Raw genomic sequence first — 18,308 nt, forward strand, 5'->3', positions numbered from 1 at the left:
CTGCATAGATGTTGGAGCTTGATAGTAGGGTTGAGAAGGTCTTCTCATACATTTTGTTAGTGTATCTTTATTTTTACATGGTTGTCCCCTTAGCCTTTCCACAAGTATATTGAATTTCCTATTTCAAATAGTTTAAATAGACTACAGTGTTTTCATCTTCTCCCGGCATCACTTTTCATACATCTTACATTTTTTGTATGCAATGTTTGCCTTACCTTAGCAGTAACATGCTGGTTGATTTTTAAACCCTAAGTCTATTTATAATCCAAATGGGGTAAACACGGGGTCAAACAATGGTCTCACAAGAAAATTTACTACATATTAAAGCCCCCTGTCTTGAACTTTGTGGGTTTTTTTTAATGTAGCACAGACTAGAAGTAGAAATACTGTAATTAATATTGGGATTCTTGCAATGGTTTTACTCTTCACAGTTTTTGTAAAAAAAAACATTATAAGTTATGAAAATCTCATTTCCCCTCCTACTATGAAAATTGAAATCATGTCCTCAAAAATAGATTTATTCATGGTAAGCAAGTGCTTCTAATGGCTAAGTTGTTATGGTAGCCATTTGCAATTGATTTGACAGAAGAAACTGATCATGATAAGATTCATTATCTTCTCACACAAAGAAACTGATCCAACCAGATTCCAGCTGACTGCTTAGGCCTGCTTTTTTGTTTGTTACTGGGCTTTTGTGCTTGCCTAGTGACTGACTATAATGTTTATAATTTTGCATGATTGTATATGTTTTCAAATTGCATGTAAAATTTAACCAACATGTGATATTACATGTAATGGAAAATGTATATCTAGGGCCCAATTATGCCATGGGTCTGGGTCTGGGTTTGGGTCTGAACCTTGGACCTCTGGATCTGAATCCAGACCTAGACCTGAACCTGAACATTCAGGAGTTATGGCACTACACAGTACAATATTAATGTAGGTTGAAGTGCTATACAAATGTAAATGTACTGTGCAGTACTTGACTAGGATATTGATCAAATGATCATATTATTATTAGAAATCCTTCTCATTCCTTTTTTTTATTTGTATTTTGGTATCCATTTTTGGGGGACCCCAGGGCACTACTATCACGTACTAGTAGGCAGATGCTCAATCTCCAAGTCTATTGTACCTGTTTCTGAATGACGTAATTGTACGCCTAACTGCAATTTTCTGTCAAAGATCGCATCATTTTCGGATAATTTCACATGAATAGAAATGCCTTCTTCTCTGACCTTCAATGAGGATAGTGTTTTGAATCCTTGACCCCCAGTCTTTTATGTCTGTATAAAGATGTTTACAGCTTTACGTCATCACAGCAATTACTGAGTCATTTGCTCTGTTTTGCTGTCTCTTTTGCTGACCATATGATATAGTGGTTCTTGATTTTAGACTTTATTTGCAAGAACACACAAATCTTCAGTACCTAAAGCCTGTGAGACAAATTTTTGTACATATGTCGAGTTTCACAACTGTGTTTAATATATTGCCCACTCTGTCAAGATACTTTTCAAAGATTTTCCTTCTTGAAGTTTTTAGGCTTGTTTACACAATTCCTTGATGTCCCCAGAAGTTCCCTTCTCCTCTTCTTAATTAAAGTCTTAATCCATCCCAGCCCAAGTTTGTGGATTTGAATGGTTGCAGATGTGTTGTTGTCCTTGACTTGACTCCCTACTGTGGCATATGACTTGTTTAGCGACATAGCATATCGTAGCAGTCTTTGCAGCTGTCATTTGAAAATGACTGGCCGCAGGCTAAATACGTTCAACTTTTTCTGGAGTCTGCAGTAGACTGTAGAGACTAGTAGTACTGCTATGCATATGGACAGTAAAGGAATATTTCTTTATAGAGTAATATCGCTCAGTAGATGATACCACTTAATTCCATTTAAGTATACATTAGATTACTAGTAGATGGTTGTGCAATGTTAGATTTTCAATTATCAAAGTGTGTATGTGAATTTGTGTGTGTGCATGCATGTGTGTGCATGCATGTGTGTGTTTGTATGTATATGTTGGTACGTGTGTGTGCATGTATGTGTGTGTATGTAATTATATGCAAGTGCATTCAGACCAGGGCCCAGGGCGCACTGTGATGACAGAACCAGAATTTACCTGGTAATTAGAACCCTGGTTCCTTCAGACAGAGTTTGTTGTGTTATTTTTCTGTAACCCCAGCTCTTCATCAACAACGAGTGGGTTGACTCCGTGAGCAAGAAAACCTTCCCAACGCTGAACCCCTCTACAGGGGAGGTCATCTGTGAGGTGGCGGAGGGAGACAAGGTAAGTTTGGGAACTTCAGTAGACAGTCTCAGTCTTAAAAATATTTGTGTTAGCATGTCGGAGTGGAAAAGTAACAGACGAACCACAAAGCAGGGCTCGAAATACTGGGTGCATGTGCACCCAGGTGCACCCAAAATTGGAGTTGTGCACCCAATTATTTTCTGTGGGTGCAGGGTGCACCCAAATATTTTCTTACGTTTATGTATGTTAAGATATCAAAGTATACTAGACATACATCATATTCTTGACATCTAAGTGTTAGAAAGATAATAAGAATGTCTGGCATGGTACTTGTTTAAGAATTTGATAGTATATAATTTAACTAGGTTTTGTTATTAGTTTTTTTCTGACATTCTACTTAAATTTAAGTGGTGCACCCAAAAGTTTAGTGACCCAATTTTTTAAGCTGGGTGCACCAGTGCACCAAATCCCAAAAACGAATTTCGAACCCTGACAAAGAACAGGCATATGAGTTAATATTATGCAAAATTATTTGTCCCAAAAATATTTATCTAAGTAGACACAGCATTTTTGCTGCAGGCTTGTTTTGACAAGGCTGCTAGATTTCAAACAAATTGTTTGCAGAAAGTAGAAAGTCAAAGGTGCACATTACACAATGTGCTTTACAGTATTTAATATTTTAAAGCCAAAAACCAATTATGCCAAAAGACAAAGAACAATATGAAAATGCTGATTTTGTCCTTGACCTGAAAAGAATGGAGTCAAAATGCTGATTTCGTCATTAACCTAAAATTTCAGTAAAAGAATGAAGTAAAATTTCTGATTTTGTTCTTTTATAGTTTTAACTGAAAAGACTGAACAGTGAAGTAAAAATGCTGATTTTATGCCCCTAGCCCGATGTGGACATTGCAGTGCAGGCAGCGAAGGAGGCGTTTCGCCTGGGCTCCCCCTGGAGAACAATGGATGCTTCCCACCGCGGTGTGCTGCTCAACAGGCTGGCAGATCTCATGGAACGGGACAGGGAGTACCTGGCAGTAAGTACAGCAATTTTTCTATTAATGATCACTGAATGTAAATAAGGGTAAGAGAATCAGTACATATCACACTTTCTACACTTTATTTTTTTAAATGATCATTAATACTTATTAATGATCATTTACAAAAATAAAGTCTAGTAAGACTAAGTATAAATGTTAGGCTCAGGGCTAGGGACAGGGAGTACCTGGCAGTTAGTACAGCATTTTGTTTGAATGATCAATAGGAATTCGATCCCCAGCCAAGTTGTACCAAAGACTTTAAAAATGGCACAGGCTACTTTCACTAGACCTGCTTAGTACTCAGCATTTGGTATATGATTGTTGAACACACAGACCACTACCAGTGGACTAGCCCCCTGCTGTAGTGAGTGATGTGTGTCGCCTGATGCACCATTTGGTGCAGGAAGAACATTAACTTTAACTATAGATTTAAAATAAGTTAGGGTTATACAGTAAGTACACTGAACTGAACTTAACATAATGATAATCATGCAGTACTTTTTATAGATGATCATTGGTGTAAGTATAAGAGTAAGGATAAGGGATGTGGAATGCCTGGCAGTAACTACACATCACTTTATGCTACTAGGGCTGTTAGACATTTCATTCTTGTAAAATAATTTGATCTCTGTTTTTCCAATAGAACCTGGAGACTCTTGACAATGGGAAGCCTTTCTCAGTGTCTTTTGCCACAGACTTGGCACTCAGCATCAAGTGCTACAGGTACACTTGACACAGACGATATATGTTCCCTTGCTGCAAACTGTAGGCAGGGTAGGGCTGGGTATCGGTACGGTGTACCAGTACAAAACCGTTCTTATTGGACTGGTCTGGGAAAAACGGACCTGAAAAAATTCTGTGGACCGGATGTTGAACCTATTGGAAAAAAAAACAGATTATATTATCAGGAATTCACACGTTTGGGGGCTTACCTGTTGAAGAAAATAACAAGCAAAGTAGAGGATTTTAAAACAACAGTGCGAGTCGAATGCACAAAAACGATTTTTTTGTACTTTGAAATGGACTATTGTTTTGATTATCGTCCATTCACATGTTATGACATACTGAATCAAGTCCTCTGGACCTGACCCGAACCTGGACCTGAATTTTCTGTACCGGTACCCACTCCTACTGTAGGGCAGTACCAGTTGAATAATGAATGAAGACCTTTATTTGACATTTTTGCCAGACTTGGCTAAGTACAGGTCACAAGAAAATATGTTGAACAAACCAATACAGTTCACAGATAACATATGACTAAGTATCATTTAGGATCAACTCAACTTCTCCACAGTTTTCAGGCGTAATAGTAGAGATAAAAGAGTAGAATATATTTTTTGCTGGTTTGTCATAGTTGCAATTATTTATAATGCTTTATATTGCTAATTTTTATTTCCCATGCATCTCATGGTCAACATTAAGTGAAATCAGATGTTTTCACTGTTTTTAAGTCTTCAGAAATTGAGAACTGCTCTCTTTTGCTTTTAATACAGATACTATGCTGGCTGGGCAGGAAAGAACCATGGCAAGACCATACCAATTGGTATATCGTCATTTTTTTTTTCTTGACCCGTCACTATCATGAAGCTAGGTGCAACTGAATTTCCCAGTGTTTTTTATGACATGTAACTTCAATATTAAACATTTGAAATCATATAATGGCATGTTTGCACGATGAATAACATTGTAAACTATTTGAATTAAGGTATTTCCTTATCGGTAGCACTTACTTATTATGTAAACACCTGCAATGTTTCCTGGAATGAACAACATTTTTGTTGTTTTTATTTTACATTATTTTTCTGTACTATAGATGGTGACTTCTTCTGCTACACGCGCCATGAGCCGGTCGGGGTCTGTGGGCAGATCATCCCTGTAAGGAAACTTTACATCAAACCTCTGCTGTTGACGTGCCAGACTTCATACTTTGATATACCTGTACATGTATATATAGCTACTACATTGAATATTTGTAAAATCCAAGTAAAAGATATATGTAAAATCTCTTAACGTAATCTTCTTATCTTTCCCCTTGCTAAAAGCATCATAAGAAAGTAAATGCTTTCCAGGTTAGAGGGATGAGTACTAATGACCAAAATAAACAATGCTTGACTACAGGGTTGTAGCCAGCACCCGTCCTTCATTCATTTGACGGAATTTTGCAGCCGTCGACGAAAAAAAATTTTGCCCAATCCGTCCTCTGTGAGCAAAATGCAGGAAATAGCGTTTCATTGGGTCTAGATTTCAAAATTTTCCTTGGTAGCATGCCCCCAGACCCCCTAGGAATGCTGTGCCAAAGCCATTCAAAATCGAGGGGACGGAAAATGATTTTTGGCTGGCTACAACCCTGCCTGTATCTGTATATAGGTGGCAAAGCTGTCTCCAGAATCCGCCCTCCATCCTAAGATGTGAATTTCCTTGTTGGGATGGAAAAAACAAATTCATGTCATTTGTTCCCAGTCTTAACTTAATATGAAATTTCTCAAAATGTTTATTTTTCATAAACTCAAAATCACAGATTTATATAACAACAAAAATTAGCAACACAAGCTCCCAAACAATTATTGGGACTGAAAAAAAATTAAAGTTGGAAATGGTTGTTAAATAGCTATAACAGCCCCTTAGTGTAACCCACCAGTTTAAGATTCTTGCGCACTCCGAGTAGAACAGATGTTGTCTTGATTGAAAGGGTATACTGTAAATGCAGAAACTGTCCCGGTGGTTTAATGTTCGCGGTTTTCGTGGTGGCCGCTTCACCGCAAACTTAAAACCACCGCAAACTTTTTTCCATGGCAGTAAGAGACTACAGTGCATGGTGCTACCGCGAAATTAAAACCACTGCAAAAAGTCCTTTTCCCCGCTACCGTGAAATTAAATCCCTGCGAACTCAAATGCATTTACAGTATTTCATTGCCTGTACTTGAAACGCTTCAAAGGCGTTAAACAGCAAGTCTTTTTCTTGTGTGGTGATGTACAAAAGAAACAAACATTCTACTAGTAAGTCAAAATGCCGTGGTGGTGTTCTGTAAATGACAGCCGTTCATCTTTTCTTTTTGCACAGTGGAACTTCCCCCTCCTCATGCAGGCGTGGAAACTGGGCCCCGCCCTCTGCACGGGAAACGTCGTGGTGATGAAACCTGCGGAACAGACGCCGCTCACGGCACTGTACGTGGCTCAGCTCGCTAAGGAGGTAAAGTAGTACGTTTTTCAGTTACAATACCCGGTCGCTGGGCCTGAAGTGCGTGTTTGTTAGGGATTCTTCAGGTCTGTACATCTGTAAACGCTGAATGAAACCATTATTATGGGCCGGGATAGTGTTTGTCATGTCATCAGAAACCAGATATTTCCTGATATTAAGCCATGAGAACAAATCAGCACCAAGGACAGGGAAACCACTATACAGGTTTGAAGGTGGACACCAAGGACAAGTTCCATTTCAGTACAAAATGTTTTCTTCAGTACACTCTACTGCATCTACTCATGTAAGACATCATTTTTGTGACTACTTATGACATTTTCATATAACACATTGAACTCTGTGCTAGAGATTGGTGTCTAAATTCAGAGGAAGCAACACGTTCACATCCTGAAAAATAGGTTATTCAATGTAATATAACCAGTATAAGCCCTGCATGCCTGTTTAGCTGTTTTGCAGATTGACAACTATTGCACCAGCTCTACAATATAGACAATCACATTAGATCCTGGCTTTAATGCTATTATCAAATAGATTCATGTTGACTTTTACCCCCAATAAGGCAGTTCATGGTTTAAGCTACCCATGCCTCTGCAGATGCATTGTGGGCAACATGTCAAAGTTGAAGCCCACAGAGACATAAACAAAACATGTCTGAACATATACTAAGCATGGTCTAAAGAAGAGATGTAAACAAGTGGCTTCACCTTTCATTGACATATTACCCACTTTCAGGGCTCGAAATACCACCCGCATATGCAGGTTAGTGCAGGTAAAATTGGATCTGTGCAGGTATTTCTGGCATCTACCTGCACCTAACCTGCACTGGTCCATGTGCTGTGTTTTATACATAAATGTCCTATATGATGTAGGTGCATGTGGATCGTTATTAGCTGTTACCATCTATAAAGTATTTAAAAAAAAATAGCAATTGTGGTGCCTGAACAATTTTAGTATGATCCATATTTCCCAAATTCAGAGTGGTGCAGGTAAAATTTGTCTGTTGCAGGTAATTTTCGATGTTACCTGCACCAGTGCAGGTATGCAGAAAAAAGTATTTCGAGCCCTGCACATTGCATCTCACCTTGCATGCACAGTCTAAACCATGACCCTGCTCATTGTCCTGTGTTGCAGGCCGGCTTCCCCCCAGGGGTGATCAACATGATCCCAGGCTACGGCCCCACCGCAGGGGGAGCCATCGCAGAGCACCCTGAGATCGAGAAGGTTGCCTTCACAGGGTCTACTGAGGTACAAAACTCTATTTTTAAAACTACATGTAAACTTGTATAATTTTAAGTATATCTATATGTGTATGAAGTAGCCACTTGTTTATGCTGTAACTCTTGGTGCATTTCATGTGAATATTGAATACGTCACATGCCAGGCCAAGTGAAATAAATCTGAATCTAAATCTTCGGAAATAAGTAAATTTGCAGAAATGTACATAAATGTTGTAGATTGCAAGTTACAATTTTGATTAGTCTTGTATTACGAGTTGATGGTAAAGCCAGTGTTTGATATGGTCTATATTGTTTTAGGTTGGAAAGATTATCCAGCGATCTGCTGCCTCCAACCTGAAGAGGGTGACACTTGAGCTGGGAGGGAAAAGCCCCAACGTCGTGTTTGCAGACACTGACTGTAGGTTGCCTTGTGTTTCATTTTCTACATTCTATATACACATGTTTAGGCACATCTCACTTCTTAGTGACAGGAAGTAAAGGCCAGACGTTCAGAGTTGCATGAGTGACATGCAGTTGAGTTCAGAGGTGGTAGAATTAGTCATTTTATCAACCTTGGCCCAGGCAGCAGACAGACATTCCAGGTCATGGGGTCAATGGAAGAGGCTACTTATTCATGGGGTATTGTTTAATCTGTCTTTGTAGTTATATACTTTCCACATGCAAGTTAGATTCACAATAGTCTCAGTGACCGGAAATCATCAATGGATACTTGTCATCTAAAAATTTACTGTAAATGAGGGATCTAATTTTGCGGTAGCACAAAAAAGGACTTTTCGCGGTGGTTTTAAGTTCGCGGTAGCATCATGCACTGTAGTCTCTTACTGCCATGGAAAAATGTGGTTTTAAGTTCGCGGTAAAGCGGCCACCGCGAAAACCGCGAACATTAAACCACCACAAAAGTTTCTGCATTTACAGTATTTTGCGAGATAGATGCAGTACAGACATCTTTAAATTTTTGTTTCCGTTGTTTTTTTCTCACAGTGGACTATGCTGTGGAGAAGTCTCACTTTGGGCTGTTCTTCAACATGGGTCAGTGCTGCTGTGCAGGCAGCAGGATCTATGTGGAGGACAAGGTGTACGATGAGTTTGTCAGGAGGAGCACGGAGAGGGCCAAGAGAAGGACGGTGGGGAACCCCTTTGACCCCAAAAATGAGCAAGGGCCACAGGTGAGACCAACATGGTGGTGATGCTCACAAAAACAAAGCCAACTGAAAGTATACACTCCCAGCATTCTTCAGACCATTTAAGTAGGAATTAGCCATGAACAATGACCGATCCCCGACCGAATCATAACAAAGACTCAAGAAAATTGGTACATTATGCTTTCTGTAGTTAGCTCTCCGACTGCTGCCTACCCCTGACTCAGGGGTAGGCAGCAGTCAGAGAATATCTGGGAAAGAGTAATTAGGGTAGTTTGACACCACTATTAGTGGACTACATCCCTGCTGTAGTGATTTCATGAAGATGTATGGCCAAGAGATTTGTGCCGCCTGATGCACCAGTTGGTGCGGGAAGGACTTAAACTTTTAACATTAAGCAGGAGCATTTAAGGTTATCTGTGATGGGAGTTGGTTGGCGAGAATGCTTTGTACTAATCTTTAAAACTTGTCTGCCACAGCCGACTAAATTTTGAAAAAACAAAGGGTGCAGGGCTTTAGCCAGCTCGAAATTTTTTTCCGTCAGCCAATTACAATCGTCGCGAAAACCGCGAAAATGAATTAGAAGGACTGAACTGAGACCTTGAAAAACGGGTTTTAATGAGATTATCGTGTGCGAAAGGGCGCCGACACACATTGTCAACAATCATAACACTAGCAAAACAAACTATGTGTGGCTTTTACGGCCGTGGACGGCGTCCCCAAGCCGCCTGTAGCTTCCACCAAGGATTTTTATCCGTCAAAGTTGACAGATTGGTTTTAAGATTTTTCCGTCAGACGCAGCAAATTTCCGTCAATTGACGGAAAAACGGACGCTGGCTAGACCCCTGAAAGGGTTTGAAAATCACATACATGTATGAGACTCTCGCAATATTTTACTGAGGGGTGAGGCATTGTTCAGTGAGTGTCAGGGCTAGCTGTCTCCAGGACCGGTCCATTGGTTCCGTGACAGAAATTTGCTTGTTGGGACTTTTAAAAAAATTCAGTCAGTCCCAAAAACCTGTGCTTTGTGATACAAAATTTGGTAAAAATGTATCTTCATAGGGTTTTAGTGACAGTTTAACAAATCAAGTAATCAACATTGGCTTCCAACCAATAAGTGGGATGGAAAAATAATTCAATCTGGAGAATTTCCTGCGTGAAAATATAAACTGCACTGTCTTGTTTTAACAGATTGATGAGGAGCAGATGAACAAGATCATAGAGCTGATTGAGAGCGGTAAGAAGGAGGGCGCGACGCTGAACTGCGGAGGGGACAGGGCGGGAGATAGGGGGTACTTCATCCAGCCAACCGTCTTCTCCGACGTACAGGATGGGATGAGGATCAACAACGAGGAGGTTAGGCCACAACAAATTGTTTTGTTAGTTTTTGTTTGCTTAAGAAAAAATTTAGCAAGAGCCCTAGGAAGAAATGTTGTGTTTCCTGTTTCCCTACCTACTTTAGAAAAACCTGCTGACCCTAGACTTTTAGGGGGTGGTCCTCATGCATTTCAGTTTTCTTTGTTCAACTGTATTGTAATATCTGTTACTAGACTCTATGAGTTTTGGCTAGCTTAAAAAGTTATAAGGAAAAAAAGATAATCCCTACCTACCGACCCTAATGTTTGAAATTGATTTAACAGGAAACACAACATTTTTTTCCTAGGCCAGAAGACAAGTTGAAAACATGGAGGTTAGAAGTTAGCTATGTTCACAGATTGCATAGCAAGGTACAGACCTTTCCTGCTGACACTGTTTTCGTGTTGAAATTTCTCTTCAGCAAAGTTTTCATTTCAATCCAAGAATCAGGAAATTAGATTGGTGTGGCTCAAATAATGTGTGAAATTTTGCTTTGACTTCAACAGTATGAAGTTCAGTTTGTATTATAGTGTTCATTTTACAGTGATATATGTAATTTTTTATCGATATCGGTGCCTTGAATATAGGTACACAATCTAAACAGAAAGAGACAATTTATTTGTAGATATAATGACATCATCAGACCACACTGTACAACGAAATGTTTTGAAGTTGTTTACACTTGTTTTACAAAAAGGGCATGTAAATTTTGTGGTAGCATAGCTTTAGTTGTTGTGTTTCACCAATTGTTCACTATCAATACTACAAGTGTCTTATTTTACCCTCAATCTTTTATGTAACAGTATAACTCCTACATTTAAGAACATGCAAGTAAAAATTCATTCACTGAAATACTGTTATTCAAGACTTATACTTTTGGTTTGATTACATGTATAATGTTTCTTGTTCTTGTAGATTTTTGGACCTGTGCAGCAGATTGCTCGCTTCAAGGACATAGACGAGGTTGTGGAGCGTGCCAACACCAACACGTACGGCCTGGCCGCCAGTATCTTCACATCTAACATCGACAAGGCTCTGTACATGGCAAACTCTCTCCGTGGGGGGACTGTCTGGTATGTTTGATTTTGATATTATAATATTACTGTAAATTCATTCTTTTTCTTTTTTGTAGATGGAGCTCAAGGTATAGTTTTTGTGGTGCTTTACATGTAAGTTTTGGGTTGCAACCGTTAAGTAGTACTATTATAGTATTGTTTTTCCAGAATTGAATTGTGGTTTGTTAATAGTATATTTTCATATTTTTACTAGATTGTAATTGTATGTTTCAATGCTTGTCATTTTTGATTTGGAGTATCATGGATTGAAGAAGGCGTGATAGGCATTATTTTTTAAATATTTTTGTCCATTACTGAAGTTACAGTGTAACACGCAATTAGTACATGTATCCAATTAAGCTTGCTAGGAATGTCCCTGACAAAATTGCCTCTCCTATTCTTTCTGGCCTCAATTTTTTTTTTTTATAAAAATGCATGTAGATCTACAACCAGACTTCATAACATTTTGTCAGGCACTGTCCTTTCATCATATGCCAGTTTGACACTCATGGTACATTATGTTTGTTCCATTCAGGGTGAACACGTACGATGTGTTTGATGCTGCGGCTCCCTTTGGAGGCTTTAAGCAGTCTGGTTCTGGACGTGAGCTGGGAGAGTACGGACTGGAGGCATACACGGAAGTCAAAACTGTAAGAAGATATATTATATGTTTTTAAGAAATGATATTGATGACTTCCATCTAGGGATGTGTACTTGAACAGGAAACTGTTTTTTCTTGTTGGACCGGTCCAGAAAAAACAGACCTGAAAAAAATCAGTGGACCAGAATTTGGACCAATTAGAAAATAAACAGATTATACCATGTTTTGGAGCTTACAGGTACAAGAAAATAACAAGAGCAAAGTAGAGGAGAGTTGATAACCATTTTTGCCAATTTTCCACAGTCAAACTTGGTCTAAAAGAGAGGCAGACAGTATTGTTTACATGAAGATAGAATTTTTAAACGCCAGTGGACGTTTAAACAAGCAACGTCAAATACTCCACCTGAAAGAGAATCTTTTGTAGTGAAATGGACCATTGAATATCATCCATTCACAAGTTTTCACAGATAATTAGGTCCTGGTTAAGGTCCGAGCCTTATTGTAATTATTGTGTGCGAGCAGCTTGACAAAAGGCTAAAGGGAAAACATTTTGCATTTTTGAGAAAACTTTGCCTTTCTAGTTTAGGCCACACCGATTTAATTTCTTGGTTCACGGATTCGCTCGCTCCTATTTTTTGGGAAAAAAAAATAAAAATAAAAATTACCACTCAGCAAATTTTCACCATTAATGAAACCATTACCAACTTTCTGGTGTAGCAAATTGGCCTTTATATAAGCTCCTTAAAGTGTGGGTACAGGTGCTGTTACTGTACAAAAATAGTGTTTTTGTACTTTTTTCAAGCTGAAAACTTTTTTTCTTTATGTTTTGGATTAGCCGTTACCTTTACCCCAACCATCTTACAATTTTTATTTCGCCCTCTCGCTCCATATTTTTTATGAAAAAATCCGTGAACCAAGAAATTGAATTGGTGTGGCCTTAAATCTGTTTTCTGTGTTTTTCAGGTGACCATCAGGATTCCGCAGAAGAATGCTTGAGATGACGGAGAATACAACATGCCACTACTAAACCCCCCGCCTTTGTAGTGGTACAACCCCAAACTACCATCAGAGCATTTATGATAAAAAATGGGAGATTTCAGAGTACTAACACCTGTAATTCTAACACCAAGGTGTAAGGCGATTTGTACTTGTGCTTATTTGGTCATTTGTACAAGAATCATTGAGAAAAATACTGTAATTATTACTTGGAAAGGCTTTTTTTGCAGTCCACACTAAAAAATCATGCTTTTCCCTGCATTCCATTAAAATATGCTTTATTGCAATTCCATCATTGCAATGCTCAGCACTTGTAGCTCCAAAGAAATTGTAAATTACTGGTTTTTTTTCTGTTGTATACGAGTAGAGTGAAAAGTCAATCTGATTTTCTGGTTCTCGAACTTAAAAAGAATAAGTCGGGATTTCAACAGGAAAATAGACAGAAAAGTATGTACTTTAGTTCATAGTGTTAGGGAGCGAATGCTGTTTTCCCCCTACCCCCATGTTTTCATCTAAATATACTTATGCTTATTATAATTTCAGAAATATATCTGACAACCAAAAAAATGGTGTGGGTGTATATTGATAAGGAGCCCGTACAAAATATATCTGCATAAACTGAGATTTGTTATTGTGAAGACAGTGGCTTAAAGCACCTCTAAGAAGTAAATGTGCCTTCTTGTGAGAAAGTAAGATTGTATTGTCAAAACATATTCAGATGGTACTTACACTGGAGTGTTGATATACACATATATATCAGTAGGAGAGGTAAAAGGCAGTGGGAGGAGAGGGTTGGGCTCTGCCTTGTCCTATGCTGCTGTGCCCTATAGACACAGTGGACAACTCAATCCAATTGTGCATGTGGCTAAATGTACATGTGGCCTTAGAAAGAACTACCTTTACCTTTACTTCCTCTGTGAATTGTGCTTATTGAACATATATACATGATTGTATAAAGACAATTTGCTCCTTTTGCAAACTGGTTGTGGTCTGTTGTGCCTTTTTTCTTAGTCAATATATAAGGCCATTTTGATTTGAGTGTATGGATGACACATTCTCTGGGAAACCTCTAACTGATAGGAGTGTGCAAATGAAAACAAAGTTTGGCCAAAAAAATGCCTTCATTTTAATACATTTTGTATGAAACCTCTAAGTGGTCAGGAAGGTTGAACAACAGACTGAGTACACGGGGTATGGTAATTGAGAAATAGATAATTCTTCATTTTGTTCTTTCACATCATTTTCTTTTACCTTGGAATTGACCCTGGCATTCTTTGACATTAGCATAAATTTTCCAATATTATTCTTACAATCTACGATGGCTTATATTTGCTAATTTTGTAGATGCTTTGTACAGTTTACAGTAAGGTTGAAAACGTTCTATCTTTTTTTTAAGAAAATGGCCAAAAATAGATGCGCGCATGGTTGTCATCCATGTAATCATATCAACATGACCTAAGGCAACATTAAGTAGATATTATGGATGAAATCTCCAGCAGATTCCAAATCTAGTGCGAGAAAAGAACAAGACCGGAAGAATTCAATAGAGACCAAGAACGTTGTAAGAAGAAGTGACAAAACATGTACTGTAAATACATTTCAGTTTGCGGGGATTGAATTTGGCGGTAGCGGGGGAAAAAGGACTTTTCGTGGTGTAGTCTCTTACTGCCATGGAAAAATGTTCGCGGTGGTTTCTAAGTTTGCGGTGAAGTGGCCACCGCAAAAATTGCAAACATTACACCACCACGAAAGTTTCTGCATTTACAGTATCACAGTCAAAAAGTATTGTAATACCTGTCCACAGAGACCACACTTAACCACAAATATCAGTCTCCTGTCTTCTTGGATAGTTTTGATGATAGTTTCAGAGGTCTTTGTGGCATGTTGAATATCAAAGGCACTGTTGGTCCAGTGCTTCTAACTAACTTTTAATGCCTACCTGGGTGTTAAAGTTTCGAGAATACCTTATTGCAGTACAGTCGTGTTTGTCTCTATAAAGCATTACAGTCAAAGTTGCTCCATGAAATTTTGATCCCAAAACTTCTACTCTAGTGGTTAACCGTTTAGTAGTCCCTTGCCTTGGTCTGATACAACATTTTGGCTGTGACATTTGATTCAGTGTGAAGATTTACAGCTTTTATGGTCAAACGCCCAATAAGCAAACAGTTATTGGTGTTTTTTTTACTGTTTTGTTTTCTGTTGCAAGTTGATTTGTTGTTTAGGCAACAGAAATGTCCGCAAGATCTACTAAATGAAACCAAAAAAAAATATGGCATTCATAACTGCAATTAGCCTTTAGGCCGCTAGAGGTCCTCGCACTGCCATCACCCCCGGACCACATACAATGGGATCTCGGTCTATAATGCTGTAGTACCTGTAAAAGCCCCTAGCTGGCCGAAAACCGCCAGGTATCTATAGGGTACCTCAATACACTACTGCAAATGCAGTGAATTTCGCGGTAGGGGGAAACGGACTTTTCGCGGTGGCTTTAAAAGCTCGCGGTGAATCGGCAACGCGAAAACCGCGAACATAAAACCACCGCGAACATTTCTGCATTTACAGTATATCCGGCTACCTAAATTCATAGCCTGGTATCCAGCCGTAATATAGCTCCCGAGTCTCTTCTGTCCTCTTCGCGTAAATGCGAAGAGGAGAGAAGAGACTCGGGAGCTATACTGAGTACTACGGCTGGATACCAGGCTACCAAATTCATACCAAAATGCAACAACAGAATCTTGAGTCACGGGTGTGCACACAACCAAAAAACAGTACCCCCACCGTAGGTGAAGTTCCTTCTTGGAGGTAGTGTACACGCCCGACAATTCCGAAACTTTTGGACCCAATTCCGTCCGTAATAAACGGTGATTGTTCGTCTCAAATATATTGTTCTTTTCTCAGGTGGGATCAATGGAAAACAAAACAGGACAAAGAATTTGACCCGACGTGGGTAAAAGAAAGCTTGGAAAATTCGCTCAGGATGATCCTGTCAAAAGTGCGAATTTTTCTACTGTTGACAGGATCATCTTGGCTACCAGCTTGATCTGTTGCAAGTGGACACAATGAACAACACCTAAGTCTGGATATGGAAATAAGACTTCAAACAGGGTGACATTGATAAATGGGGACGAACGAATCAAAAGAAGAAGAAAAGATTACCAAGTCAGGAAGAAAAACTTTCAGGACATTGATCGATCGTTTTTATCCACCGACGTATTGAATAATACATTTTCCCGTATTGAAGTAAAACTCAAAGAAGCCTGTACCGTATCTGATGATGTCAACAGTGAGTTCGATTCTGAAATTTGCAAGTCTTGGGAAAAGCTAAGAGAGAATTCTTTAGCCATCGATTTTGGTTTGCCAAACAATTTGAATCTCTCTTGAATACACTTAGCCTGGGTACCATCTGATTTCTACCGGGGCTCCTTATACTCGCTACCCTAAAAAAATATTAAAGAAAGTATTTTTAGGGTAGCGAGAGTGTAAGGCCAGGAGCCCCGGTAGAAATCGGATGGTACCCAGGCTAGAATACACTGACTGTAATTTGTGTAAAAGTATTGTAGAGCAAAGCAGAGACTTGCATCAGAACAGAGACGCTCAAAACGTAAAAACAAACAATAAGTACATTGTGTAGAATGGTACTACTACTAGTACTACTCATGGTCCAGCGAGACCGACGATTGCCTTTACTTTACTTTATTATTGTATAATGTAGTGGGTACTGGTATCCGGGGGATCATTTCAAGGTTGTATTTTTTTGTCTTTTTGTGCCCAAACGATAGTTTCTCTCTAACGACAGGAAGGAAGCATCAGCCGTCACAGACCGACCTCTCCTGACTTGTTGGTTTCCGCCTTCCCAATGGGAAGGGCAAAGAGCATGCTGTACGTGCCTTCAAAGTGTATGCAAACGAACACTCAGTACAAAAACACACTGTAAGGGGCCTGCATGAAAAAAGCGTACGCAAGCTTGAAGTTTCCCGTAAGCCCACTTTGACTTGGATATGATGGATGACACCCGCATGCTCAGGCGCATCAGTTTTCGGCTGTTTCAAAAACCAACAAAAAAGTTTGCGACAATACTGATTAGCTGTACAAAGAAGTTATAGAATGAGCAGATATATCACGAAATTGAAATGTCCCTTTTCTATCGTATTCTTAGGGGTCCGGGGGCATCCAAGTCCAAATTCAAAGATATGTCTTGTTTGGTCGTTCAGTGTAAACCAGCTGCTGCCGTGCCGCGTGTGCCTGCGAAGTTGGCGGGTAATACGCCGAAGGGCGGTTATACCGGCTATATAGATACAGATACAGACAGTATGGCGTTATGACACTGCCTTGTCCTCGTCAAGGTCGAAACATTCAAGGCACGGTGCACCATGGGAAGGTTGTTTGGATGACCCCTCTTAGGGAGGAGGAGGAGTGGAGAAAAACAGACACCATCTTGATGACCTTGTATGACCTTACCCTGGCAAACGCTCGGGTTTCCGACGTTTACCGAAGGCATACGGAAATCGTGTAGGTCGGTTCAGGGTGGGTTTGCCATCTTGTCGGCCATCAATCTTGTTGGAAATGACCTGGCACAGGAGGGGTTTATTGGGCAGGGGCAAAGGTCAACATTCCTGGGATCCTGTAGATCATCAACACAGCCTGCCAGTCATTTGTCAGTGAGTTAGCGTTTGCCTGCAAATTACTAGTATGTAACTGCAAGGCTAAGAGATTTCAATGGCCTTCACTCTTGCTTCAGACTATTTTTTCAGATGCCATGAAAAATACATGTATATATATTTGCACCATACCATTTCTCTCTCTGAAAACCCCTCCTTTTCTGTCTCCGTTATACATTAAAATGCACACACACGCGCGCTATGAATACACGATCATACACACAGGCACACGCACATTTAAACGCGCGCGCGCGCGTGCACACACACACAAATGCACATAAAGCACACACACACAAACACAGCATCAAACATTCAAACGGCGACACACACACACGTACAGAAACATATAAACACACATAGACACACACAAAACAAACAAAACACACATCCTATAAGTTTACATCTTTAAGTATGATTTTCCGTTACATTTTTTTTACAAAACGCACGATATAATTGCCAGAACGTTTACAATGCATAACCTACAAATAAAGTTTAAGACGCTTCAGCTATAAACACTTAAGCTTGTAACAACGACAGCCTTTTTAGATCAAAGACATTAAAAAGGCAAGCTAGCTCTTAGATCTATAGAACGAGTCGTTTTATAGTTGTTATTGGCACAGTCACACATGCCAAGTCATGTACACTGAGTTTCCTTTTTAACGAGGTTTGCCGTCCCTGGCAGTGTTTGGCTTCGCTGTTTGACGATGTTTTAGCGCTTTTCTGAGAAAAGGCTAAAGAAATATGTGTTTCTGGGCACCGAAGTTAGAAACTAGGGGGCTCAAA

General features: G+C 39.5%; 2 protein-coding genes across 2 annotated transcripts in view; both read left to right on the forward strand.

Moving 5' to 3' along the window:
* The window catches only part of LOC118426198, a 53,679-nt gene extending 50,588 nt beyond the window's left edge, over window positions 1–3,091 (forward strand). The window contains exons 3-4 of the mRNA XM_035835461.1: window positions 2,181–2,285; window positions 3,086–3,091. Of these exons, the coding sequence (XP_035691354.1) occupies window positions 2,181–2,285; window positions 3,086–3,091 (111 nt within the window). The remainder of the gene's footprint in view (window positions 1–2,180; window positions 2,286–3,085) is intronic.
* Window positions 2,156–12,952, forward strand: LOC118426095 (aldehyde dehydrogenase, mitochondrial-like). The gene is made up of 13 exons (XM_035835354.1): window positions 2,156–2,285; window positions 3,140–3,280; window positions 3,927–4,006; window positions 4,777–4,826; window positions 5,097–5,158; window positions 6,345–6,473; window positions 7,614–7,727; window positions 8,018–8,117; window positions 8,702–8,886; window positions 10,051–10,215; window positions 11,131–11,288; window positions 11,806–11,920; window positions 12,835–12,952. Exons 2-13 carry the CDS (start codon window positions 3,206–3,208, stop codon window positions 12,865–12,867), a joined length of 1,266 nt encoding a protein of 421 aa, XP_035691247.1. The 5' UTR covers window positions 2,156–2,285; window positions 3,140–3,205; the 3' UTR covers window positions 12,868–12,952.
* Window positions 12,953–18,308: the final 5,356 nt, after the last annotated feature.

This window comes from Branchiostoma floridae, chromosome 11 (assembly GCF_000003815.2).
Source record: "Branchiostoma floridae strain S238N-H82 chromosome 11, Bfl_VNyyK, whole genome shotgun sequence".
Taxonomy (NCBI): domain Eukaryota; kingdom Metazoa; phylum Chordata; class Leptocardii; order Amphioxiformes; family Branchiostomatidae; genus Branchiostoma; species Branchiostoma floridae.

Excerpts from the sequence above, each read along its gene's own strand:
- LOC118426095 (XM_035835354.1), top strand. The coding sequence starts at position 3,206 with ATGGATGCTTCCCACCGCGGTGTGCTGCTCAACAGGCTGGCAGATCTC. Across the intron at positions 4,007-4,776 it reads CTCAGCATCAAGTGCTACAG|ATACTATGCTGGCTGGGCAG; the intron begins GTACACTTGACA and ends CTTTTAATACAG. Across the intron at positions 11,289-11,805 it reads CTCCGTGGGGGGACTGTCTG|GGTGAACACGTACGATGTGT; the intron begins GTATGTTTGATT and ends TGTTCCATTCAG.